Raw genomic sequence first — 27908 nt, 5'->3', positions numbered from 1 at the left:
TCTGTTTACCCACCAGGGTTCGTTTCTCCGGACTCAGCCAGGGATCCCACCTCTACCGCCTCAAGGGCAATGTCCTGGAGCGTAAGACTTTGGGATGGGGATACAACTGGGGAAGGAGGACCAGTACCTCGCCAAGGCGGCCTCAAATGCTATGCTGAATAGGGGCCTTGTGTGTGTGTGGGGGGGGGGGAGATGGGAAGATCGGAAGGAAGAGGGAAGGAAGCGGCCGTGGTACCATCCCAGCATTTGCCTGGAGGAGAAGTGGGAGACCACGGAAAACCACTTCGAGGATGGCTGAGGTGAGAATCGAACCCCCTCCACTCAGTTGACCTCCTGAGGCTGAGTGGACCCTGTTCCAGCCCTCCCTTTTCAAATTTCGTGGCACAGTCGGGAATCGAACGCAGGCATCCGGGGGTGCCAGCTAATCACACTAACCACTACACCACAGAGGTGGACCGGAAATTTATATTATTTTTATTTATTTGACAAGAGTGTGTGGGGCCCCTTAAAGGGCTGCAGCCTTAGCGTTATGCCTCTGCTCGTAAGTTATGTAAGTACATTGTCATAATTCATTAGCAGCGAGGGCCAATAGTCCCTTAAGAAATATTTGTATTAAGACATTCGCATCTTCTTACCGAAGGAGATGTCCGGCTCCATGGCCAAATGGTTGGCCTTTGGTTCGACTCCCGGCAGGCTCGGGAAATTTAACTCGCTGGCACGAAGGCTGGGTGTCGTCTTCATAATCATTTCATCCTCATCACGACGTGCAGGTCGCATACGGGTGTCAAATCAAACTACCCGCATATGGCGAGTCGAACTTGTCCTCTGACACTAAAAGCCATACGCCATTTCATTTCACCAAAGGAGATAGGTTTAAAGAGATTTGAAAAATTAAATCAGTATTGAACAATGGAATAAGTAATTTTATTTCTCTGCCCCCCCCCCCCCCCTCCATGGCACTACAGTCCCGAAGGGCCTTGGCGTATCAAGCGACCGCTGCTCAGCCCGAAGGCCTGCAGATTACGAGGTGTCGTGTGATCAGAACGACGAATCATCTCGGCCGTTATTCTTGGCTTTCTAGACCGGGGTCGCTATCTCACCGTCAGATAGCTCCTCAATTCTAATCACGTAGGCTGAGTGGACCTCGAACCAGCCCTCAGATCCAGGTAAAAATCCCTGACCTAGCCGGGAATCGAGCCCGAGGCCTCCGGGTAAGAGGCAGGCACGCTATCCCTACGCCACGGGGCCGGCATTATTTCTCTGTCATTCTCATTAAATGTCTTGTGATGTTCTGGTATTCGCTTAAAAGGGCTGTAATGCGATGGTGAGGGGAGTCAGATTATTTCTAGCGAGATTCTAGGCCTTGGGCCGATGACCTAGATGTTAGGCCCCTTTAAACACCAAGCATCATTCTAGACCTAGTGGATTTTGAGTACTGATATAGTGGAAATTGGCGCTTACTTCTTGGCAACACTGATTAAAGCACTAATTGGAGAAACAATTCGGATGCTCCGGCGCCTCTTAAACAATTTGAAGGTAGTTCAGACAACATTATCAGTCTTCAATGTGGATGTCGCAATCCATACTGTATGTCTCCCTATACAGAGAACTGCAGCTTTTCAAGCCAGAATCAAGCATCACTTAAGCGAAGTACCAAGTTATAGCTCAGGGTCAACTTTTAGTAATTATCGCTCGTTATGCTAATGACGTACCTTTAACAATACAAACACAACTCGAGGCACCACTCTTCCTCCAATGAAACTGAAAAAGTAACGGCGAAATATGTCTAGAATAAGACACGTTACAGGAGAAGGGCGCATAATTAGCAATTTATCGCGTGTTTAAAGTCTGCCGCCTTCTCGATTTTTATCACGCGCTGCGAATTGCTGTAATCGTACCCTTCGCCCCACCCTCGTTACGGACGGCTTGAGAGCAACAAGCACGATATAAAAATCAGAGGAGATTCTTTAAAACCTTTTCAGATTACTTTCTTTAAAACTACATTACGCTATAATAATAATAATAATGCACGATATAAAAATCAGAGGAGATTCTTTAAAACCTTTTCAGATTACTTTCTTTAAAACTACATTACGCTATAATAATAATAATAATAATAATAATAATAATAATAATAATAATAATAATAATAATAATAATAATAATAATAATAATAATAATAATAACGAAAGTAAATTCATTTTTGCTAGTACCGTATTTTTAACGTCGCACTAACACCTGGAAGTTTTTCGCTGACGCAGGGATCGGGGAAGGGCTAGGAGTGAGAAAGTAAAGCCTTGTTTTGCCTGGTGTGAAAAGTGGAAACCTACTAAAAGGGGGACCGTGGTGTGGCCGACCTCGACGATATTAGGTTTACGAGGCGTTCACGCCTTTCGTGGCTTTTGTCTTTCTTTGGCCGATATCCTCATTTTTCGAAGTGTCGGATCCCTTCCCTATGATTAGTGTTAATAGAGGATGATTGCCCAGTACAGTAGTACTTCGTTGTAAAACAACAATAATCACCACCACCTAAATAGGAAAATCATCTTCAGGGCTGCCGATGGTGGGATTCGAACCTACTCTCTCGACTTGTAACTGCACGGCCAATTCGCTCGGTAGCTTATTTCGAATTACGCTATGAAGGAAGTGGTTTATCACGGATAAAGGATTAGCTTCCTGTAAATAAAGACTCCACTCCCAAGGGTAATGTGTGTGTGAATGGTAAGGGGGTGAAAACATGCGCGAATTTTGGACCATATTTATTTTCCTGATTATAACTGGTCCTCCTTATAGCGCGTTTTACCTTCTTTAACGATGCGTGACTACATGAGCTTAGGTCTAAACATTTTACAACTTTTTTCTCCACTGTTGATGAGGGTTTATCTCTCAATATTAATGACGTACACTCGGTTGTTATTTTTATTGTTTAGACCAGTTTGCGGGACATTTATGATGAGATATGACATTGTTAAACATTTTTAGATATGGGTTAATGGGCTCTTGAAACGATTCATTATTTAGGCCTAATTATGCAAAATACATCACACTAGAGTCTACTCCTCATGTTGGCTCACGGACCCAAGCTGCGAGTATTGCTCTGTAATTTGATCAGTGTGCATAGAAACGCACTGAAAGTGATGCGCATATATCTGGATGTTATTAAAACTAAATTTTGCTCGCACTGACGAAAAAGAAAAAGTATTGCTCTGTAGGGATATAGTGAATCATGGCCCTGTGCCAACAGAAAAATTTATTTTCCCTCTTTTCCCGGACCACCATATTGACTGTCCTGTGCTATCTACCCAAGCCAAGCGGACAGACAAGTAACCTCAGTTTTGATCGATAGATGGCGGGCTTCCCGCGCCAGACATTTTAAACTAGCGTCTTCCCTAATGGTTGAATACGATCACGTGACTCCTTTCATACTTTCTCGCTAAGGTTTGTTTGGCGGGTACGCATAGCGTTGGTTCAAGTTGTCCTACGAAGACGTGAAAGATGGTAAGTATCCGAAAGTTTATATGGTAAATATGTGTCATCGGGTTACCGTTTTGACATATCCGGAATTGGCATGTTTCATTCTACCAACTGGCCAAGTTTCGTGGTCCTAGCTCAAAAATTAACCATATTTTTCGTCATTTTTAGGCTGGTGGAAAAGCGGGTAAGGACTCGGGGAAGGCTAAGGCGAAAGCTGTCTCTCGTTCGGCGAGAGCAGGATTGCAGGTAAGAAGTCATTCTTGCATTTTGAAATTAGGGGTATTATATTTTATGCATATTTTATTGGTCCATTAGTAAAGAAATGTAACATTAGACTTAACAGAATGCAGAAATTCAGTTGATGCTGACATTGCATAGTTTGAACTTGTTCCGTGATTCTGGTTTTAAATAATTTTTTTCCTTATGTAGTTTCCAGTCGGCAGAATACATAGACATTTAAAGAATAGGACAACGAGCCACGGACGTGTTGGAGCCACTGCAGCTGTATACAGTGCAGCAATTTTGGAATATTTAACTGCCGAGGTGAGTACATAATCAAGATGGCTGCTTCTATTTACGTGCATTATGTTGGGAGTAGCGTCTGAATTTTACGAACTCTGTGTAATGGAATTTGCTTACATCTGTTGTTTAAGCGTTTTTGTGACTCTAGAAGTTCATTATCGTGTGTGTCGCTGTTTACATACATGTCACGATGTAATGGGCTGGTAATTTGAAGATTAAAACAGTAGCGCTGTTACTAGGTTTAAATATTGGCGGGATTTTTTCCCCCCGGTAAGTGAAGATGTTATTTATTTTGTACTACCCGTTTCGCGGTCTAAAGTTCGTCCCGGTGTTTCAGGTCCTGGAATTGGCTGGCAATGCTTCGAAAGATTTGAAAGTGAAACGTATCACACCTCGTCATCTCCAACTGGCCATTCGAGGAGATGAAGAATTGGACAGTTTGATTAAGGCAACCATCGCCGGTGGTGGTAAGTTTTTTCGTAGGATTGTAATTTTAGTTTTGTCTTTACTTTCTGCTGTAGTTAAGTCATTCGTTTCATATTACAGTTTTTTAAATACCAGTTTAGTGGACACTGCATTTCCTTGTTTTGATAGGATGCATTGCTTGTCATGACACTTGTTTACACCTGTAATTTTGCCAGATTTAAGTCTCTTGATTTGTGCAGTGTGTGGCAAATTTATAATGGAAATGCAGTCAATTGTTGCTTATTAGGAACTTTTTTAAAAACTGTGACCCTTGTGTACATACTTGTCGCTTCTATGGTTCCATTTTTGAGAGTTTCTCGACAATGAGACAGGTGGTGCCAAATTGTTGAGAATTCAAACAGCTGATTCACAATACACAACCCAAAGGGAAATGTAGATACTCTCTTTTATGTTCAGAATCAGTACTATTTTTAGCAACGTACATAACTCTCACAAGAACAATAACACCGCACATTCAGGATAAGGTGATAGGATGAAAATAGATCAATGCTCGAACAGATCAAATGTGAGGATATGGAATTTCTACTCACCATTTATAGTTCCGTTTTTATGAGTTTCGACTTGACAGTTAGCTGGAAGTCAGACGGTGGTGCCAAATTGCTACGAATACAAACAGCTGATTTACGATACACAACACGAACAGAAATGCAAATACTGGAATATAAGTCCATAATCAGTTATTCTTTGTAGCAAAATACATGATTCACATAAGATGAACAATAATACACAACACATTTAGGATAAGGCTACAAGATAAACATATGTCAATGCTCGAACAGATAAAAAGTGAGAAAATTAAATTAAATTTCTACTCACCATGTATTACCCTGCAACTAACAAAAGAACCTGCGCAAAGCACACTTCTCCGCACATTCTCTCTGAGTGGACGTCTGACATCATAGGGAGTAGTGGAGGGGGTCACATGCTGCCTGGCCACCGTACTGTGCACACTGTGAAGCGCGGTTACACAAGAGTTTCGCTGTCACTTCTGTATCCGTTTTAGCGCTCTTGTTTTTTTTTTTGTCAGTTTTATTCGCATTTCTTTCTTTAGTTGTATTATAGTCCTATAACTCCTTCACGTGTAGCGTGTACTGTATTGGTAAATGTTTTTATGTATATATAGTTCAGTTATTATGAGTTTCGACTTGACGTTTGAGCGCTGCCTTTTGGCGGAGGGTAAGTGAATTAATCAACAGCCAATCATAGACAGCCGATCGCTCCGATAGACCGCGTTAGACTCCAGATGCGGTTAGCAGTGTTGTCGATTTGTTGTTTACTGTAACCTCGTGCTATCAGCTGTGTCTTGTATTGTGCTCAGTTCTTTTCGCGGTCTTTGTGTGTCTTTTTGCTAGGTTGTTGTTCGTTTATATTTAGCAGTGTAGAGTTTATAAATGTATTGTTTAGTATTTTTAATAGCATAGCGCGTTATATTGTAGTATATAGTGTGTAACAGGTGATCTATTTTATATAGTAGCTTAGTTTAACATTTCGTTCGGTAGTTATATAGTAGGTTAATTTTAGGCCCGTGTGTGAATTTGATGTTCTGTCATGTCGATGCCTACGTTTAAGGATGAAGCTCCCAAGAGAAGAAAGCCCTTCGGACGAGGTACTCCACTAAGGAGCCGGGCCCGGGAAATTGTTTGTAATGTTAGGGAGTCATTCTTGACAAAGCACCAACAATGGCGGCTAGAAAGAATGAGTTGGTTAAGTGGTTGAAGAAGCACAATATTTCGGTTCGCGATGACATGGGGAAGGGGGATCTTATGCATCTCTTGAAACAAAACAAGCCCCAGTACCCAGTTTATGTGGTGAATAGCCAGAAGGAACGGACATAAAGTAGTTCAGACGATTATGTTGAAGACTTTATTATCTCTTTAGGGTCAAGCGAGAGTGAAACCTCAACAGACGATGACAATGCCGATAGTGACTGAGAAATGAGTGGTATATTCGCTTTGTAGGATTATTTCCTTCGTTACGGGATACTGAATCTAACAGCAACGCGAGATCTTCTACATGGTGAGTAGAAATTTAATTTAATTTTCTCACGGTTCATCTGTTCAAGCATTGACATATTTTTATCTTGTAGCCTTATCCTAAATGTGTTGTGCATTATTGATCTTACGTGAATCATGTATGTTGCTACAAAGAATAACCGATTATGGACTTATATTCCAGTATTTACATTTCTGTTCGTGTTTTGTATCGTAAATCAGCTGTTTGTATTCGTGACAATTTGGCACCACCGGCTGACTTCCGGCTAACTGTCAAGTCGAAACTCACAAAAACGGAACTATAGTGTTGAACAGTGTTACCTAGCGATCTTCAAGGGTCATTACTCATTACGGAGCACATTAAGCATGTGAATAAACTAAATTCTTGACTGTGTAAAAAACAGAATTAGAAGTATTGGCAGTTGTGCAACTGGTATGCCCACACACACACACACACACACACACACACACACACACACACATCTAAAGCCGCTCAGCAGCGAAATAATTGATGGCAGCCCAGTCTTTCAGCTATATAGTGTTGTGTACCATGTTATTCTAGTGAGAGTTTCATTTAAATGTACAGTAGTTTTGGCTGCTACTTTGAAGTCTGGTAGCAAATCTAGACAGCCTGTAAGGGGACAAGCCAGAGAAATAGTATATAACGTAGCGGCTCACTTACGAGAACAGAAAACAGATCATAAACTGAATTATAATGTAGTTGGTTTAACAAGTGAAGCAACAGGTGTTTCAAAGTCTCTGGTGAAACTTATTTTAGCGGAAGGGAAGACGTCTATGGCCATGGGTCGTTTGCATTTTTCTACACCTGATGGGAAGAAAACGATCCACAAGAAAAGGATCGAAACAGACGACTTCACAAAAGATGTGATACGTCGGAAAATAAGCGAATTTTACGTGATGAAAAAACTGTACCTACACTGGACAAATTGAAGCGTGTTTTAAAATCGGAAAAAATACTTGACTGTAGCAGAGAGTATCTTCGACGGTTAATTTGTGTTCATATTATGTCCTCTGTGTGTACGCTTATTGGAACAGTATACTTTTATTTTTTGTTTTTAAAAATATGGTTTAGAGCTTGGGTATTTACTTTCATTCTTTTAATTGCATTGCGTTTCCGGCTTTATTGAAAGAACAACCTCAATCGAAGAGCCTGAGTGCAGCTACTTGCAGTATGTGTTAACGGCAGCTTGACAGCCGGCATGTCTGCCAGCCAGTTGCGCGCGTGTGCTTGTCCTTGATTCGTCGGGTAACATCGGGATGAACCGGAACAAGCTGCGCGAACCGAAGTAGCCGAGGGTTCTTTTGTTTGTTGTCGGTTAATAGTAGATCTCGCGTTGCTGTTAGATTCAGTTTCCCGTAACGAAGGAAATATTCCTACAAAGCGAATATACCACTCATTTCTGAGTCACTATCGGCATTATCATCGTCTGTTGAGGTTTCACTCTTGCTTCACCCTAAAGAGATAATAAAGTCAACATAATTGTCTGTGAGACTTCCTTTCTCCCAAGCTTCAATCACCTCGGATTTCGTGTGTCTCACAACGTTGCCCCAGTCCTCCGCACTTATACGTCATACAGGCTCGAAAATAAGTCTTTCAACTTCCGAAACTGTGAAGAGTCGGTTATTATCAGCTACATAATTCGTCACTCTGGCCCAAATCAGTCCTATGGCGTTAAAATGGCAATGGTATAGTGGAAGGTGAACTACTTTATGCCCGTTCCTTCTAGCTGTTTCAACCACCACATAAACTAGGCACAGGGGCTTGTTTTGTTTCAAGAGATGGATAAGATCCACCTTCCCCATGTCATCGCGAACCGAAATATTGTGCTCCTTCACCTACTTAATGTCCGACTCGTTGGCTGAACGGTCAGCATACTGGCCTTCAGTTCAGAGGGTCCCGGGTTCGATTCCCGGCCGGGTCGGGGATTTTAACCTTAATTGGTTAATTCCGGTGGCACGGGGCTGGGTGTATGTGTTGTCTTCATCATTTCATCCTCATCACGACGCGCAGGTCGCCTACGGGAGTCAAATAGAAAGACCTGTACCTGGCGAGCCGAACCCATCCTGGGATATCCCGGCACTAAAAGCCATATGACATTTCATACCTACTTAATCAGCTCATTCTTTCTATCCGCCATTGTTGGTGCTTTGTCAAGAATGACTCTAACATTACAAACAATTTCCCGGGGAATTTAGTGGAGTACCGCGTCCGAAGGGCTTTCTTTTCTTGGGAGCTTCATCCTTAGACGTAGGCGTCGACATGACTGAATATCAAATTCACACACGGGCCTAAAATTAACCTACTATATTACTACCGAACGAAATATTAAACTAAGCTACTATATAAACTACACCACCTGTTACACACTATTCACTACAATATAACACGCTGTACTATTAAAAATACTAAACAATTCATTTATACACTCTACACTACGAAATATAAATGAACAACAACCTAGCACAAAGACACACAAAGACCGCGAAAAGAACTGAGCACAATACAACACACAGCTGATAGCACATGGTTGTAGTAAACAACTGATCGACTACACCGCTAACCAGAACGGGAGACTAACGCGCTCTGTTGGAGCGATTGTCTGCCTATGATTGGCTGTTGATTAATTCACTTACCCTCCGCCAAAAGGCAGCGCTCAAACGTCAAGTCGAAACTCATAATAACTGAACTATAGAACTCTCATTGCTGATAGGTTCATTTTCCCCAAAGAAAGGAAAAAACTTACGAAGGAAATAAGTCGGTCATTTCTCTGTTGAGGTTTAACTTCCACTCCAACATAATCGTCTGTGATACTTTCCTTTTCCCAAGCGTCAGTTATGGACTTTGTGTGTCTCGCAACCATGTTCCAGCCTTCCACATTTACAAGCCTTATGGGTTTCTAAAGGCGGCTTGTGACATGAATGCACTGCACTCTCGACCTGGCTGTGCACTACCTATCCAAAGTAATGTGACACTTTGTCATTAGCTGCACGTAACCAATCCTCAGGCTTTTATCTACAGCCGCTGCGCATACTGGCCGCACGGCAAGAAAGAAAGGTCTTAATTCAGTTTTTCACCACCAATCCACACGGCATGCAGTGCTATTCCCAGAGGCCAACGACTGTCCTGAGAAGTCCCGCCCTTCGAGAGGGTTTTATCGATGGTCGCAGAGCATACTGTCCCCATGGCAAGAAGGTGATAGTCATCTAGTGCTTTTATTAGTTCCTAAGTGGACAGGTTGGCAGCCTTGTGCATTGCCCAATCACGTCGTCCGCGATGAGGAAACAAACGGCAATCATTCTACGCGTAGACGTTTGCGATACAAGTGGTGACTCCTGGTACTAATGTCGTGTGGCACGGGATATAGTTTTAATCAGACTTCTGTTAGTTTTGGAAGTTGAAATACTTGGAAAAATGTATCCCTGCCATGCTACTTCAAATTCTTTTCAGATTAGAAATGTGTTCATTGCAACGCCCAGGAACCCACCAGACCGCCTCCAGAAGTGTGTTTATATACCTAACCAATCACACACTATTCTCTGTTGCTGAAGTAGCTACTAGCATTGCTGTTGGCTAACTGAAAGTGTTGACGTCATCCCCAGGAATGATGAGTATTACATTCTGTTATTTGCAGCTACATAGTTCTTCGTTCAGGGCACAAATCAATTCTGTGTTTAAATGGAAATGGTATTGTGGAAGCCGAATGCATTCAATTAGCCATTGGTTTGCATTTAGGGCAGTCGCCCAGGTGTCACATTCCCTATCTGTTATTTACTTAGCTGGGGTGAGTGGCTCAGATGGTTGAGGCGCTGGCCTTCTGACCCGAACTTGGTAGGTTCGATCCTGGCTCAGTCTGGTGGTATTCAAAGGGGCTCAAGGACGTTAGCCTCGTGTCGGTAGATTTACTGGTATGTAAAGCAACTGTGGGATTAAATTCTGGCACCTCGGCGTCTCTGAAAACCACAAAAGTAGTTTGTGGTAGATCAACCCAATAACGTTGTTTTCCTAGTCTTTTCTTGGTATTCAGCCCGTGGGCCATCATATTTGTAATGTTACAAGTGGAGTTAGTGAAATCTTACCTGGAGAGCGTTTCAGAGGAGAGATGTGTTCATTGCCCCAAGAAGCACATTTACTTTTATAACCTAATAAAGATTATTGCACGCCATTGTCATTTTTGAGGTAGCTACTTGTATTCCTATTGGCCACTGTAAAGTGGCACGTGATCTTCCCGTGAAGAATCTTGATCATATTCCGTTACCAACTGCACCACAATAAAAGCGCAATTAAATGTAACGTGAAGGAAACAATAACCGTCCAGACCCATGGTCTTGTCCACGGCAAGAATCCTAACCGTCCAGACCAATCTTGTCCAGGGGCCTGTTCCGCGAACAAACTTTGCACTTCCCAGTTCAGATTTTTTTCCACCATTACTTTTCAGATTTAGCTTTTTTAGTGAAAAGTTAGGGAACTTTTCAAGCCTGTTACGTTCCTCCGTCGGTACAGAAATGCAAAGTGCAAAGAAATGAAATGAAAAATTTTCATAAATCTTGCAAAGAGAGGATTCCCTTTTCATCTGTAAATTAACAAGCATGTACACTAGTTTCTTGCCGTAGAATTGTGTTTAGTGATATAAACACACTACGATGAGAGCTTTTGTTAGCATCAAGTGAGGACAGTGATGAAGAATCCAAGAAGAGAAGGTACAAAGACAGCATTAATTTTCATAACCTCACTTTGATGGAAATACGCGAGTGATTTCATATTACCCCAACACAGGCTGACTATATTCTTGAAACGATCGGTCATTTATTGAAACATGCAACAAAAAAGAAGACAATTCCTTTCCGAAAAAGAACAGTTGTTATATGCTTACATTGGTTAGTAAATAGGGGGACCTCAGAATCGGTTATTTACAGAATTGTTACCAAAGTCGTAGATGTTATAGTAAATGTAATATTTCCTAACATTACGTTGGTCTAATAATCCACATAATAAAGCAATGGGATTTCTAATGAAGGGTGAATTTCTTTCTGTATGTGGATGTGTTGACTGTACTCTCGTTAAAATATTGGAGTGTGTCTTCATTTGAGAGGTTATTTTTAAAGTTGCCAAAAAAGATGTCACGTTTCTCTTCGACAATTTCCAGCACAGCCAGCTTCTTGTAATAACCTTTCTTTCCCATGATAATGGTACCACAATTATACTGTCAAATTTGCCGCTAAAATAAAGCATTAAAATCATAAGAGTACCGTATTAGGCCTATACAGTTTGCTCATGGAATAAACTCGATCGGATCACTCATTCGCAAATACTTTTCACTTTGCGAAGAAATTGAAAAGTACAACCTAGAACATGGTGGAACAGAAAGTCTTTGCACTTTGGAAGAATTGAAAAGTGCAAAGTTGAAAAGTTCATTCGTGGAACGCCCCAGATCCTATCCTAATCCTAACAGTCTGCACGGCAAGAATGGGGAACAATCGAAGCATAGTTCCTAAGTACAGAGGTTGGCAGCACTGAGCACTGCTGCAGAACATCCTTTCCGAGAAGGCCGCGAGCGAGTAAACGGCAGTCGTTATGCGTCTGTGTGAATGGTGGCCCACGGGCTGAACTAATGATCTTTTCTTAAATAATTGCAATGTTGTCTAACCCATGTCCTGTTTCTCTGTGGCATCGGGTATGTGACGAGATGAATCTGTCGTGGTTTTTTATGACCGGATGCCCTTCCTGACGTCAACCTCATTAGAGGGGTTAATGAGATGAATGATGTAATGACAGTAGGAAGAGAGAGGTAGAGGATTTGATCCCGGGATCCTGGTTTTCAGGATCCCGACCGCTTTTCAATCCCATAGTTTTCAGGATTAATTTTTTGGGATCCCGGAATTTTCAGGATTGACAAAATTTTTAAAAATTTGCAAAATAGACTGCATGAAGCGAAACTCATGGTGCGTTATTTATGCGTCTTTTCGGTGTGTAAATGCCTGTTCTCGTTTAGCGCATAACTATATTGTTCATCCCCTATGTGCGTGAAAGTCTGACCACAATGCGTGCATAGTACATTTCCTCTCCCGTGCAAGTGAGACGCGTGAATGCCTTCTTGAAATTTAATGTCAAAAAGGCGCTATATCGATTTAAATAATCCAGTTTAGTTGGAAGAGTCTGATTTCGAGCTCATTGTTAAAATTATTAGTCTTTTCTCAAGTCAAATTCGCACTAATGCGAATTTATGTGCAGCTGATGCTGCCCTTAGGTTTCTTTTTAAGCAGTTATTTGACTGTAGCTCCGAATTGGCTTCTAAATTCAAAATACATTTACAAACGCGCATGAAAGATTGCTGAAGAAATGAGTTGATTGGCGTATTATGCTACGTACGAAATCCTCATAGTGACAATGTGACGTTGGCGTTCGATGATGAAATAAAGCGTACACTTTCAAGTCCGAGCAAAGTCCTGATAAAGAACCAGATTGTTTCTTTAATTTTAGAGATTAAATGGTAAACAAAATGACAAAGAGGAAGAACAAAATATGAAAGTCAAGCCTACAAATACAGGAAAGTGATTTGACGCTCTACGAAAAGCTTCAGCTGGAAATAGAAAACGGCATGAAAATTGTTAATGAATAATGCATATAAAAAGTGCAGTAACAGACCGAAAAATAATTCGTTCAAAAGTACAGAGTTACCCAACACATTTATTCAGTGTCGGGTATTCACCTTTATGTAATACTGAGGAGAGTTCTTCTTATTACATCTTTATGGAATCTGTCGATTGCCTTTTTTTATACAGTTTCTTTTGATTCGTTTGCGCGGTGATTGAAACGAGATGGAACCAGATGACTGGGTAGGTAATGTCTTTACCTTCCTTTACTATACACTGAACGGTTCGCGTACTAACTTGACAAGCTTCCGACACTTTCTGCTGCACTTTATACACTGACTAAAGGGCCATTATTTTCTGCTTCCTTTTGAAAATATTCATGAACATTACTGATCACTTTTCTACCCTGGCTCCTTATCTCCTTCCTCTTCGCCATTGTAAGATATATATAGTGCAGTTATTACATATAGCAACATTGAGCAATGCAAATAGAAACAAACTAACGTCACACGTGTCATGAGCACGCCTAATCGAATAATGCAGTAAAGGACGCGGCAAGAATTACTCATAAAACAAGAATTATCTTAAAACAAACTCGTCAAGCAAGCCCCTTGTAATACCCACACGCACACCGCAAGGCTACTCGGCAACACAGCAGTTCGGAGAGCAAAGTGAGCACGGCAAACTTCCCATGAGACTGAATATTTCTCAGCGCCACTGCCAGGCAATCTTTTACCTGAAGTGGGCAGTGACATACTGCCCGCACCCCACTTCCCCTGACAGCATATAGGTTGCCTGCCATCAGAGTAGAAAAGACCTATAACATGTAGTGGTGATAGAGCTTTTCGTGGACTGAGTGTATAGTTTCCAAAAATTGAAAAAGAAAACTATAAATATGTGACAGAAAGGCAGGAATTGGGATATGGTTCGTCAGCCGAAATGTGTCGGCTGAAGGCATTAGAGGTCGCAAAGGAACTTTCATCAGAAGGGTTTAAGGCAAGCCGATGATGGGTTTGTAATTTTTTATAAAAGAAATGAGTTGAGCGTACAAAAGTGTAACTCAATTTCACAGCATTTTCCTGGTGCCTATGATGAGAAGTTGTCATTTCAGTGTCACAATTCGGTTGCGGATGGGAAATGCATATTTGCTTTCCCAAATTGACATTGCAGATCAGACGCCAGTCTACTTTGAAATGACAGTGGACAGCGCCAGTCTACTTTGAAATGACAGTGGACAGCGCCAGTCTACTTTGAAATGCCAGTGGACAGGACTGTGAATGTTAAGGGTGCGAAAAGTGTTATCATTAGAACAGGTGGCAATGAAAAACAACAGTGTATGGTAATGTTGTGTATTTTTGCCGACGGAACCAAATTGCTGCCATACATTGTTCTCAAGCAAAAGACACTTCCTAAAAATCTACCCGCTGGTGTTAACGTCAATCTCAGAACTCCGGCTGGATGGGCAGTTCACTTGTGGAAGACTGGGTAAAGTGTGTCTCGCAACGTCGCCCTGGTGCATTGGTGGGACAAAAGAGCTTGCTTGTTCTCAACAGTTACCGCTGTCACACAGCAGACGCTGTGAAGAAACATCAAGGATGGGAGAACTGACCAATCAGTCATTCCGGGCGGGATGATGGTCTGTGCTACAGCCGCTGGATGTCTGCGTGAACCGTTCATTTAAAGCAGCCTTGAAACAGCTCTATACAGAATGGATGGCAGCTGATAATCATACACTGATGCCAACCGGTTTCATTCAGGGCCTGGAAGTTCATCTGCTGGGTGGATTTTGACGGTATGGAATCGTATCTCTGGAGACCTCGCACGGAAAAGCTTCAGGAAATGTAGCATTTCTAATGCTATGGATGGCAACGATGACGCTTTGTGGGAAGGTGATGGTGATGAAAGTTTCGAAATTGGTACTGATGATGACTCGGATATCGTTGTGGAAATGTTTGTTTACTTTTATTTGTGTTTTCTAATCATTTTATGTGTGTTAGTAAAGATTGTAAATTTGACTTCACTTAAAAAAAAATTTTGTTCTTTCACAATAAGGGTGTGGGTCTTATTCGGTGGCGGGTGGTATTCGAGATTGTACGGTACATTACTTTTTAGGCAAAGATATCAAGGATAATTTTATAAAAAACCACCTTTCCAGGTATTGAATAGGTGGTTTTTATTAAATTATCCTTGATATCTTTGCCTAACGTCACCTTCAATACTGAACAATAATGAGAGTTGTTACTTGTAACATTACTTTTTGTTGAAAGAAAAATAGCATGATCCCTGGACCAATAAATATCACGTAATGAATGAGTTAGGGCAGAAAACGAATGAGCAACATAAAGAAAACGGCACCTAATTAATTCAAGGCAGAACAAAATATAATGCATTCGAGAACTTGAGGACTGATACTTTCGAAACCATATTCTCGTGTTCAGCATAATCTTTAAAAGTCAATGTAGGCCTAATTTACACGGTACAAAGTTCCATAAACCGACTAGGTACAGTATACCGGTGACCAAATTACAATGGAAGATTTAAAAAAAAAGTATTTTGCCATCATGCTGGACGCTTTTGTATCTAATATGCTTTATTTTATTAGATTAGAGAATGAAAAACTACTTGTGGTCGATTGTTCTTTGGCTTGGCGTTGCGGGTATTAAACTTTTCGAAGAGTCCAGCTAATCAAAGTTGCTGAACTGAAAGAAGTTTTCAAAGGAATATGACAAACTTTTCAGAGGAAACTGACGAAGTTTCCCCGGTAAAATTGAATAGGCTCCTATAGCACGATGCTGAATCAATTATGCATATAGTCGAAACGGGTCCAAAATCGAGGTCATCAGCACCTCATAATGGTATTTATCGCTAGGAAAGTAAAACCACGCTATGTGTAATGTTCCGGTACTAATCAAAAGTAGCAGAGACTCGCTGTATTCCACACATTATGGTGCTATTCACAGGTAGTGTAATGCGCACATGTAACACAGGCCTATGGTGTTTCACACATTGCTGCGCTATTTGCAGGCAACGCAAACCTATAAGTGGACTAACCACAGGGACTCTTACTATCCCGTGGAAGTCCTCACATAGTGGGAACCAAGCATTGGTAAGGCAGAACCATGGTGTCGCTCATAGGGGTACGAACCACAGGTACTGTAGGATCCACTTCCTGATTCACACACTGTCGCTACTAATCGCAAACCTATCGCGTACCTAACAGTGGTACTACGTGTAAGTAAATGCAGCCCATGGTGTTCCCTGCGTGATGATACTAACTACAGGTAGTTTCATGGTTCTAACTGGATCATCCCTTGGTCACCCCTTTTTGTCGCCTCTTACGACAGGCAAGGGATACCGTGGGTGAATTCGTCTGCCTCCCCCACCCACAGGGTGTGTGTGTGTGTGTGTGTGTGTGTGTTTGGTCCGCAAGAGTTATTTTATTTCCCTCAAGTCCACCAGCAAGCCGGTTAGGACCCCCCTATCCGCCACCTGGGACGCGCCATGTGGGAGTATCATCTCTTTTTTTCTTCTTTCCAATTTGATTGCGATTGATTTTTTGATTTTATTACAGCAAAATACTGGCTATGTTTATTCAAATTCACTTACCTTCAAAGTATTCTCTCTCGGACACAATACAACGGTTCCAGCGTTCAGCCCACTGTTCCAAACACTCCCCGAAGCCTTTTGTTGATAGTCTGTTGAGTATATCCGAAATTGCATTGTTTACTTCTCGATCACTTTGAAAATGATAACCCTGAAGTTCCTTTTTGCACTGCAGGAAATGGGTAGAAGTTACTTTGTTCTAGATCCGGTGAATAAGGTGGATGTAGCATCACCTCAGTGCCCAATTCGGTTATTGTCTTGATTGCCTGATGTGCAGGTGCGTTGTCATGGTGCAGGATCCATCCTGTTTGAGCAAAGTTTGGTCTTTCATATGCAATTTTTTGTTTTCAGTGGCCCTTTTAACACTTCACGATAGTAATCAGCAGTAACAGTATGTTGCTTTTTCACTACTTGATCATACACAATACTGGGGCATGGAGCATCCTCAAGATCAGTTTTAACCTCCTTAAAGTGTTCGTGCCACTCAAAAGCTTGCGTCTTTCTCATGGCTGCTTCTCTGTAAGCTTGCTGCAACATTTCCACTGTGTTGGAGTTTTGTCGAGAACAACACAAAATCTAATCGAAGCGCGCTGCTGCAACTTGAGATCCGTGTTGGGTGCAGTGAACACGGCCTCCTTCCTCATCAGCTCCCCTGCAGCTGAGAAGCCTGAGGCGAGTGACGTGCTTCGCAGTCAGTCAGACCTTTCCAGTACTACCACCTACAAACTCCAGCACGGGATTATTGCAACACAACACTATCATTCCAGTTATTTTCTGACACCCCTTCGAAAATAAGCACGGACCCGTGCACAGCCGCCTGGCCGATCATGAGTAGGTAGCTTTCCCTGAGGGTAAACCTCTTCCATAGCTCGTAAACGGTGACGGAGTTCACTAATTTCTCCATGATGTAATTTGATACTGGAACGTAGATTGCCTCTTTCTCGGAGTGCCCATCGTGCGGCTGTTCTCGTACTGTTGGGTCCAGTATTGCAGGATGATCACTCTGTTTATCTATGGCTATATCTACTCTTCTCGTGCTACCGTTTTCAGCTAAGCAGTTCACTTCTTCCCATTCATTATCGTGAAAGGCTTTTGCAATAAAGCCGCGAATTGTGTTTGATGGCAAGTATTCTTAAGCGATGAGCCGAATGGACAGTAGCAGAGATCTTGTCCCAAAGTTTCAATCTCACCCCAGGCACGCCTGCAGTGATTATTCTCCTGGCTTCTACCATACAAGCTTCCTACTGGAGTCTCATCTGCCATCATTTTGATGCTTTCAAGTACACTCTGATGTTGAAAGGCTTACCTTTTCTGTGAACCACTTCCTTTCAGGGTGCTGTGCGAAGAGAGCAGTTCTGAAACGCACAGTGGTTTAAAGTAATTTCAGAATTACTGATGTTCTTATCTTCTCTGAGGGTAACATTAAGCCAGTAAATTAGTATTAACCAGTTTCCTCTATTCAAATATTTTGGGAGTGTGCAAACGACACATGAAAGGAAATAAGATGTACGTCTTAGTTTGTTTCGCGTACAAATGTCCAGCCATAGAAACACTAGTGTGGTCTGCTGCCACTGCCTATTAAATGCGAGAGTATTTTCTCCTTCCATATACTATGGTGGTGTATATAACGCAGACATTGCCACGGGGGAAAGTTTGAAAAATCTACTTGACATTCTGCTGTTTCAAGTGATGGCAGTGATAAGTGAATCTGGCAGTTAGACTCATCAAAACCATGTCAACACACTGAAATGACCCATGAAAGAAAAAGGTTTGAATGACCTGCATTTTATCCACAATTTTTAAGATCTATCAGTGCCTCTATACGCAAGGATGGAAATCTGTGCTCTTTGTGGATAAATGTGCTGTTTGTCCAGGACGCGTCATAACTTTGTTATGTGGAAGTTAAATGTACAAGTGATCCATTTCACGGTGGCAGGTTACCCAAACTACTTCAGTGAACTGCTGCTGTAAAGGTAGTTGCAGCTATGCGCAACGAAAATACATCCTGCTGAAAATGCAGTGCTATTGGTGAAGATGGTGATAATGATGCTGCCTTTCATGAAGATTGGGAACAATTTATGGGTGTAAATGACGGTTTGGATTTTGAAGACTAGTTGCTGGTCAGTTCTGATTTGGTCACATGAAGAGTGGAAACAGTGGTATGAGATGATATTGGGGAGGAGTGGTAAGGAAGGGGAAGAAGACGACCTTGAGCTCAAAATTCGAGTCTTGTCGAAGCATACCAGTTATTGTGAAGATGATCCTTTTCCTTCTTTCTCTTGAAAAACAATGCATGAAGGTTTTACAGTGGAGAAGGTGGCTGCGTGGTTTGGGTCTTGTAACAAATCGGCTTGCATTTGGGATGTAATGGGTTCAAAACCAGACCATCGGCAGCCCTGAACATGGTTTTTGGAGGTTTCCCATTTTTACACCAGGCAAATGCTGGGGCTGTACCGTAAGGCAGTGTTCGCTTCTGTTTCATTGTTAGCACTTTCCTATCCCATCGTTATAAGATCTGTTTTGATGTCGCGTAAAGTAAATTGTGAAAAAAAAAAAAAACAATGGTTTACTATGTTGGTAAGGTTGGACTTTGTGATGAATACATCCCCTGTCACATTTGCCATCTTCAGTAAACCATTTTTCTCTAGTCTTAATATATTAATGATGGAATTCATTATTGCATTTAAATCTTCTGTGTTGTAAGTGCAAGAAAGATGCATTTTCTAACAGTACTCACTGTTTATTTTAATTCTCTTGCCATCTAATTTTAGTGTACTGTCAGAGGAACTAGAGGTCCCTGGGGAAAGCTGGGCGTTTACTGCCCGTGTAATGATGTGCATCTTTGCTCTTTTTCTCATAAAATCTACTTCAAATAGTCCAGTTCTCTCTAGGGGCATTAATTTTACTTGTAATCTGTTAAAACAGTTGTCAAGATAGCAGATATTTGTACATTTTTAGAATTTCTCCCGTTATTGATGATTTCAAGAGTTGCTTTTGGCGTAGAGATGTGGCGACCCCATCGCCCAGTGGGCAACCACTGTGATCAGCCTCCCGAGTATTGGCTGGTAAACCATAGACTTAACTGACATAAGGAAATGTGTGTCAGGCACTGGCCATATAGTGCATAACAAAGTATCAACGCGAAGATCCATGGTAGGCCTAGCAAGCCAGTGGCAGCGTCCTCGAATTGCTTTCATCAATCAAACAAGCCTCGGATGGAGATAAAAAATTATACTGAAATTGACAGTCTTCGAGCAGATCTGGCCGGTATGACGGTCAACATGGCTCCTATGGAAGACAGATATGTCCGAAGAACAATGTAAGAATTGGGACTATGAATATTTTGACCCTGACCGGTAAAACTGAAGAACTTATCGATATGATGAAGAGGAAAATCTATCCATATTGGGAATGAGTGAAACTAAATGGAGAAAGGCAGGTAGCAAAATTCTCGGAGATCGCTACAAATTAGTATGGAGTGGACGCGAGGAAGAGGCCAGAAATGGTGTAGCTTTCCTAATAACAAAAGACATTGACGCCATTACCGAAGTATCCTATAAGAATGATAGGATTATTAAATTATCTTGCAGCTGGAATCGACAAATTACACGGTAGTGCAGGTATATGCACCACAGGTTGGATGTAGTGCTCAAGAGAAGGAACAATTCTGTCAAGATCTAGAAGGTATAATTGATGAAGAAAATGGCATCATTGGGGACTTAAATGCACAAGTTGGGACAGAAGACTTGGTTATGAGGAAATCATTGGACCACATGGGTTTGGGAACAGAAATGCAGAAGGCGAACAACTGCTTGATTTGTGCAGAAGAAATGGATTGATCATCAAAAATACCTTCTTCCAAAAACAAGACAGTCACATAAGATATAGCTGGGATGGAAAACATAAATCGCTCATAGACTATATCATCACTAACAAAGGATGTCAAAGTTATCCCCAGTGAGTGTATGGATAGTGATCATAGATTGATTGCAGACCTGACTAACACCTGGCTAACACAACCCCGAAGAAAAGAAAAAGAAAACGTAAAGTGAAGACTTGGAAATTAGAAGAAGCCGAGCTGAAGGAAGAATATAAAATAAGGATACAGAGTCACTTACCAAAAGGGGAAATGAATACAGTAGAAGAAGAATGGAAAGTTTTTAAGGATACTTTGGTGGGTGAAGCTAAAGACCTGTGTGGAGTAACAGGATCGACCATGAAAGAAAGACACCTAGGTGGAATGACGATCAGATTGGCTATAAAAGAGAGAAATTGGGCAAAAAAAGATGCTAGACAAAGAAAAGCAAAGAGATGCATAAGATCCAGGTGGCCAAGAAATAACTAAACTGCAGGAACTCTACAGGGGGGGAAAAAAACAAACTTACAGTTAAGAGGATAGTAAGAGAAGAGAAAGAGAAAAAATGGAATGAGTTTGTGGAAAAGTTGGAAGAGGATAGCAGAGGAAACAAGAAACTTCTTTACAGAGTAATTAAAAACAAGCAAAATAACCTAGAAGGCATCAAGGTAATAGAGCAGGACAGTGGATCAGTAGTACAAGAGGAAGATGGAATCGGGAGAAATCAAGACCTACTTTGACTAGCTCCTGAATGGAGTGGCATCAAATGTAATTCAAAACAGAGAAGAATCTGGAAAAATTGAAAAGCCCAGTAAAAATATGGAGCCACCAGTCACATGGCTGAACATAGAGAAGAGCCTTAAAAGTATGAAGAAAGGGAAAGCTGCTGGAATAGAAGAGCAGGAGGAACCCCAGCAATCCAATGGCTATATAGACTCCTAACTGTAGTATGGCAGAAAAATACCATCCCAGAAGAGTGGAAGAAAGGTATAATTGTACCTGTATTCAAGAAAGGCAGCAGACGGAAGTGTACAAACTACCGTGGCATCACTACTCTCTCATGGACTAAAAATTCTGGAAAAAACTATAGAGAATAGACTACGAGCAATTGTAGAACCTTTTTTAGAAGGAACAATATGGCTTTAGGCCTGGAAGATCAACAACAGATGTTATATTTGCTGTCAGGATGCTGATGGAAAAACATTGGGAAAAAGAGAAGCCTTTATATCTACTGTTCCTTGACATCGAAAAGGCCTATGACAGCAACAGAGTGGAAAGCCCCCGGTGTTACATGATTGTGAACGAGCAGTAGAACACTAGTCATTCAAAATATTGTTATGTCTTGATAACACTAAAATAGTTCAGTTTTGAATTAATATCATTGTTAATGGCCTGAGGGAACTAAATTGAAAAGTTATATTCATTTTTATTACATAGTATTTCCCACCTGGCTACTCATTCCTGCCACCCAGCTGACGAAAATTTGTCATCTGAGTTGGTGTGGTACATGGGCTGTAACCTGAAAAGAATAGTGTAATGGAATAAGAGTTCAAAGGTTTATGCCCTGCCATTACCGGTTCTTTGTTTCTGATCCGGGACACTTTTACAGGTAGGAGAAGTTGCTATGCTACCTGCTTGCCTTTCATAACTACATTGACCAGCAGCATACAATCAAGTGTTAATGTTGCTAAATTTTGGTTCAGTGCTTTTCTGTTCCCTTCCCTTACCTATCATGACAGCCATTTGCAAAGAAGAGTGGACAGAGCGCATCTCGCAAAACACACGGGTTGGTTCAGTTTGTCCTTCATTAGACTTTAGCCCAATGTTCCACGAACCTACTACGCTGCTGTAGGAGGGAGAGAGATTATACTCCCACGTGGCACGTCTCAGGTGGTGGATTGGTGTCCTAACCGGCTTGCCGCTGAACTTGGGCGAAAAAATACAGCTCTCTGTGGGTGGGGGACTGAGGCGGAGAATGCACCCACGGTATTCCCTGCCTGTTGTAAGAGGCAACTAAAACAGCTGACCGAGGGATCGTGAATTTTGAACAGTGGGATTACCTGTGATTAGTACCATCATGTGAGGAACACCATGAGTAGCCTTTTCTTGAGATTAGTACTATACCACTATGGGTTTACAGTACTTGTGTGTAGTATCTGCCATTATGTTGTAGGCTGCACTGTCCAGATTCGTTTGGAACACCCCAAGGAGAAAAAGAGAGAGGCTATTACTGGGGTGTTTCAGCATCTGGTTGTGGCCGCTTTGCGTTTTGAGGAACTCCACGGATCTGGGCGTACGGATAGTACGGGTCCCTGTGATGAGCATCACTGTGAGAAACGCCATAGGTTTGTGTTGCCTATGACTGGTGCCATTATGTGAGAAACACCACAATACTGAGTTTGAGTAGTGCCACAGTGCGAGGAACACAATGATTCTATGTTACTTGTGATTAGTATGGCTACATGATAAATACCATGGTCCTACTTTACTAGTGATAAGTATCACTATGAAGGGACCATTGACCTGGAGTTTTGGATCTGTTTAGACAGCAATAATCATCAGTTCAAGATAGTGATTTGGAAGCAGCCCCTTGGTCAGTCAGTACATACCATTTAGTTTCTGGGAAGGTGGGGTGTTGCGGGTCGGATCCGTTGATTATTTCAAGTTCATAAAAATTGTTCCATCGTCTTTTCTAAATTCTACCCAGTGGATTGATTTTGGAATTTTTAAAACTTATTACTGTGAGTTGGATCTGCTGATTATTTTACATTCATATTTATTCATTCATTCATTCATTCTTCATCAAGGTTTGAATCCTGGTCATTGGATGAATTTTGGAATTTTAAGTTGTCATTACATTTCATGCCATTAGGGACTGATGACCTAGATGTTAGGCCCCTTTAAACAACAAGAATTATCTTTTAACCCAATGTTCAGACATTTAATGGAACATCTGCAGCAGTGTCTCCATATCTCTTCATGCATTCTTCATAAATATTTACAACAGTGTTTAACTTGGTTTCACACCTATACTGCTTTGTTCACAGGTGTCATCCCGCACATCCACAAGTCGCTGATTGGCAAGAAGGGATCTCAGAAACCTGCATAATCATGGCTACTATTTTACAAAAGTGTGCAGGCGTTCATGCAGAGAACATTGGAAAAAACACTTGTTGGTTGGTTATGTGATAAATTTTTTGCATATTTTCCATCATGAAAGAGGGCTTTGTTGGGTGTTGCCGTGTTTGTTTTGAAAGAGACACGTGCACTCGTCAGTTTTGACAGAGTCTGCACTTTGTGTTGAGTGTTTGAAAGAAGAGGAGGAAAAAATATCTTAAAATATAATAGATACTTTTTTATCATTGATTTAACCTCTGTGGCGAGATGTTACCTTTGAAGACGTTGGCCTCAGCTCGACTGGGTTTGAAGAGATGGACACAGATAATCGTGCAGATGTGCCCCACTTTGAAAAGAATAGTGAATACTGACACAACATGGACTTATATAAACAATGTGTGTGACGAATTTTGTGTGTGGTAATTCTTGAAGTAAAGTGCCATTACTTCCCGTTCATTGTAGCTTTTAAAAGAAAAAGATACAGTATAGTTTTTTTTTTTTTGGAATTGAATACTTGCCATCTGACATTCCTGTCCTAATGGTCATGTGCAAAAGTGGTTTTCTGAGTGGATAAATATATGAATGTATCTTCATTTTTGCTGACTCTGTGGTCCAGATTCTAATTTATATTCTTACTGTTATGTGTAATGAAATCACTGATGCATATAGGTTACTGATTCACCAAATCTATAAATGTGTTGGAAGTTTTTTAAATGTGTGTGTTCAGACTTATTTTTAAATTTTTAATGTCTTCCCTGCTATAAGTTAGTATGGTGTTGGTTGCATCAGTAAAGTACTGAGAAATGGACCTTTGTAATTTCAGTGGATTGTTGTTTCAAGTATTTGCAATATTAAGAGCTTGCTAGCCTTAATTTTTTTAATTCCTTATGTAGATTTCCGTTTAATGAATATATATATTAATTTCAATATGGAGTCTTAAGCGGATCTCTTCGTGACTGAACTCCCGTGTAATCTGAATTGTCTCTCCCGAGTTTGTGAGGTCATCGAGTAGTGTATTAGGTTGTCTTATAAGTGTATAGTAGTTCATTGACAAAATTTGTATTGAAAGATGTTATAAAGTAAATATTCTTAATACCAATTTGTGTTGAATATGAGTGTAATATTCTTAGCTCATACATATAGATAACCCGAGCATTTTCAGTCATTCCAAAATAAACAGATTGGGTAAAGAAAAATGGTAGGCTGTTGTGGTAGGCTGTTGCCGGTTTTGGTGTGATAATGTTGAACAGAAATCTCAAAAGTGCACCTTTAATACGAGGCGTGTTTTTCAAGTAAGGGCTGTTTCAAATAACTTGAGGACATACGATTTTCAAACACCACATATATTTGCAGATTCTACATCAGTGTTGCCAACCCATAAATATTTCCTCCGCTAAATTTCGGACTGAAGAAAAATAGCATATACTAGCTATTTTGGTTAAAGAAATTAACTCAAAACTCGCTAGTTTCAGAACAGGAGTTAATCTTCTCCCCGCACTACGTAGGTGCTTTGAAAAGTTCTCGGAATGTACTAGAATTAAATATCTTACCTCGGTGGAACTGCTTTTATTTTTCAACATAGTCTCTTTGTAGACTAATGCATTTGGTCCAGCGATGTTCCAATGCCTTGATCGCATCTCGAAAATGAGATTCCTCCAGGCCTGCAAAATACCTCTCCAATTCAGCTGTCAGTTCTTCCCTTGTAGAAAATCTCCGTTCACCAAGGAAAATTTTCGGCTTGGGGAATGGATGAAAGTCTGATGGTGTCAAATCTGGTGAATAAGGTGGACGTGGCAACAATTCATACCCCATTTCATGGAGTTTTGCCATGGCAATAACACTTGTGTGCGGCGGAGCGTAGTCCTTGTTTTGCGTATCTTTCCCTGTAGTTGGTCTAGGAGGTTTGCACAGTATTGCCCCGTAATTGTTTGGCCAGTAGGAAGATAATTCAGCAGAATGCCTTTTGCATCCCAGAAAACTGAGGCCATGACCTTTCCGGCCGAACACACTGCCTTTGCTTTCTTTGGTGGTGGTGAATCGGCATGTTTCCACTGCTTTGACTGCTGTTTTGTCTCTGGGGTATAGTAGTGGACCCAAGTTTCATCTGTAGTCACAAACCAGCGCAAAAAATCTTGTTGGTTGCACTGAAAACGGGCCAGTCTTTGTTCAGACATTTCAAATCTGGTGCGTTTATTGTCCAATGTCAAGAGCCGCGGCACCCATCTTGCGGATCATTTTTTCATACCCAATTCTTTGGTTAAAATATAATGTATCCGTTCAGAATACTTCCCTACAGCTTCAGCAATCTCCCACACTTTCAGTCGACGATCCTTCATGACCATTTTATGAACTTTTGGGATAAATTCTGGGGTCGTTACACTTTTTGGCCGTCCACTACGCGGATGATCCAAGCTCTCCCGACCGAATTTAAACTTGCTGGTCCACTTGGCAACAGTTGAAAATGAAGGAGCAGAGTCCCCCGGTGTGTTCTGAAAGTTGGCATGAATTTCCTTTGCTTTCATACCTTTCTTTACAAAGTATTTAATCACTGCTCGAATCTCAGTTTTTTCCATTGTCACAAATCACTTCGCGGGAACAACAAAGAGTTGTCACTACCACACTCCAGCAGCTGGAACACTGATGCGCCATGTGTTCACTCACAAAGGATGTGTGATTATTGCGCGGGAAACTCGTTGCTCTAGCACTGACATCTAGCGGTGATTCCGAAAACTTTTCAAACCGTCCTCGCATATGCTCTGAAGCAGATGTGCTGGGTTGAGGTCCTGTGGTTTCGTCTGAAGCTACATGGTACCATTGTTTTTCAAAGTACAGTATATGCTGGCAGTTCACAGCAGAAAAGCACATACGGAAATTTTCAAATCTATTTCGAAAGTTATTTTCACTTTCATTACTGATTTCATTGTTTTTGGTAAGTGCGGAAAGAAATAATGTTGAACAGTTGCGCATGTATATTGCACTGCCAATAGATGCACCGTCGGTATTTGGGATCAGTGGGAAGCTCAACCAAGTAGTCTTTAAAAGTTTGATTATTTAATCACTCTTCACAGAAACTTGCCGCCTGCTCTGATAACAAAGAGTTGATCTTGCGCTGGGACAGTGTCTGTTTGGCCTTCACCTTTACAGGCGAATGTGTGTCTCCATTTTGTGCTCTGTTGCTTCGATGAGGGCGTGATATGTGAAAACTATGTTTCTTTCCCGTTACGATCTGACTCAACGTCGTCACTTTCTTCGGCATAATGAGTCAAAAACATCATCGAACACTCAAATCTTTTGTTTTTTTGGTCCTCTGTTAGGAGCAAAGAGGATAGAATAGAATAGTGATGTACTCAATGATAAATTTCAGTACCAAGCCACTAGGCACTAGTAGTTTGTCTCCGATAAGAGATAGCGCCACAGTGCGCATTTTGTGCAATACCTTACTGCTATCAACAGATAGCGCAGAGAAGTAGCATCCGGCGCAGTGATGCACATCCGGTTATGCTTACAGCTCCTTCCCCTCTTTTCCCTTTCCCTTCCCCTCGCCTCCCCCCCACCCGTCGATAATAATGCAGTTCTACTACTTCCATGCCCAATACATTGTAATTCATATATTTTTATTTCCAAGTACTTACTATGTTGTAAATAATGATCTGATACTCCTAGTTCGTATGGCATACAATGTTACTGAGAACGTAACCTTCATGCCTCAAAGCAGCTTTTAACTTCCAAATGAATGATTGACACATTAACCCAAAGCTGATATTATAACAAGTAAGAAATCCCTTTAAAAGCAAGACAGCAGAGCACACCATATGCAACCATATGCAAGAGAATGGGGTATTGCATCAATATCCAAGTATCACATGAAAATACAAATAACAGAGTTAAATGCACTGAGACAGGAAACTTATAGAACTACATTAATAGAACCATTCAGCTTTCAGCCCCTGAGGTGTACTCAAACAGGAAATATAGGATTTCAGGAGGACTGGCAAAGATATATTTCTAATAAACAAGCACAAGAAACAGTTTTACAGCACAAGCACATGGCTACTTGGAATTCAACACAAATACTGTAGCATCATGGGAACTATCGCTTAAAATAGATATAAGTTCGAACAAGGTTAATCAATTGGGTAAAGACGGATTCGATGCAATCCAGCAATATTATCTCCACAATACTTGACGTGATACAACTAATTCTTTGTTAGAAGGGCTCACTGATTGAGGTTAGACTTCAAATACTT

General features: G+C 41.2%; 1 protein-coding gene across 1 annotated transcript; it reads left to right on the top strand.

The window, feature by feature from the left end:
- Window positions 1-3417: 3417 nt before the first annotated feature.
- His2Av (Histone H2A variant) lies at window positions 3418-24760 on the top strand. Its single transcript, XM_067154910.2, has 5 exons — window positions 3418-3498; window positions 3643-3720; window positions 3904-4017; window positions 4334-4463; window positions 23592-24760. The coding sequence occupies exons 1-5, from the start codon at window positions 3496-3498 to the stop codon at window positions 23651-23653; spliced, it is 387 nt and encodes a 128-aa protein (XP_067011011.1). The 5' UTR covers window positions 3418-3495; the 3' UTR covers window positions 23654-24760.
- Window positions 24761-27908: the final 3148 nt, after the last annotated feature.

This window comes from Anabrus simplex, chromosome 10 (assembly GCF_040414725.1).
Source record: "Anabrus simplex isolate iqAnaSimp1 chromosome 10, ASM4041472v1, whole genome shotgun sequence".
NCBI lineage: Eukaryota > Metazoa > Arthropoda > Insecta > Orthoptera > Tettigoniidae > Anabrus > Anabrus simplex.
This window is presented reverse-complemented; position numbering and strand designations above follow the sequence as displayed.

Bases quoted from the DNA above. Each gene is read 5' to 3' on its own strand.
- His2Av (XM_067154910.2), top strand. The intron at 3,721-3,903 runs GTAAGAAGTCAT...TTCCTTATGTAG, and splicing joins CGGCGAGAGCAGGATTGCAG to TTTCCAGTCGGCAGAATACA. The intron at 4,018-4,333 runs GTGAGTACATAA...CCGGTGTTTCAG, and splicing joins TGGAATATTTAACTGCCGAG to GTCCTGGAATTGGCTGGCAA.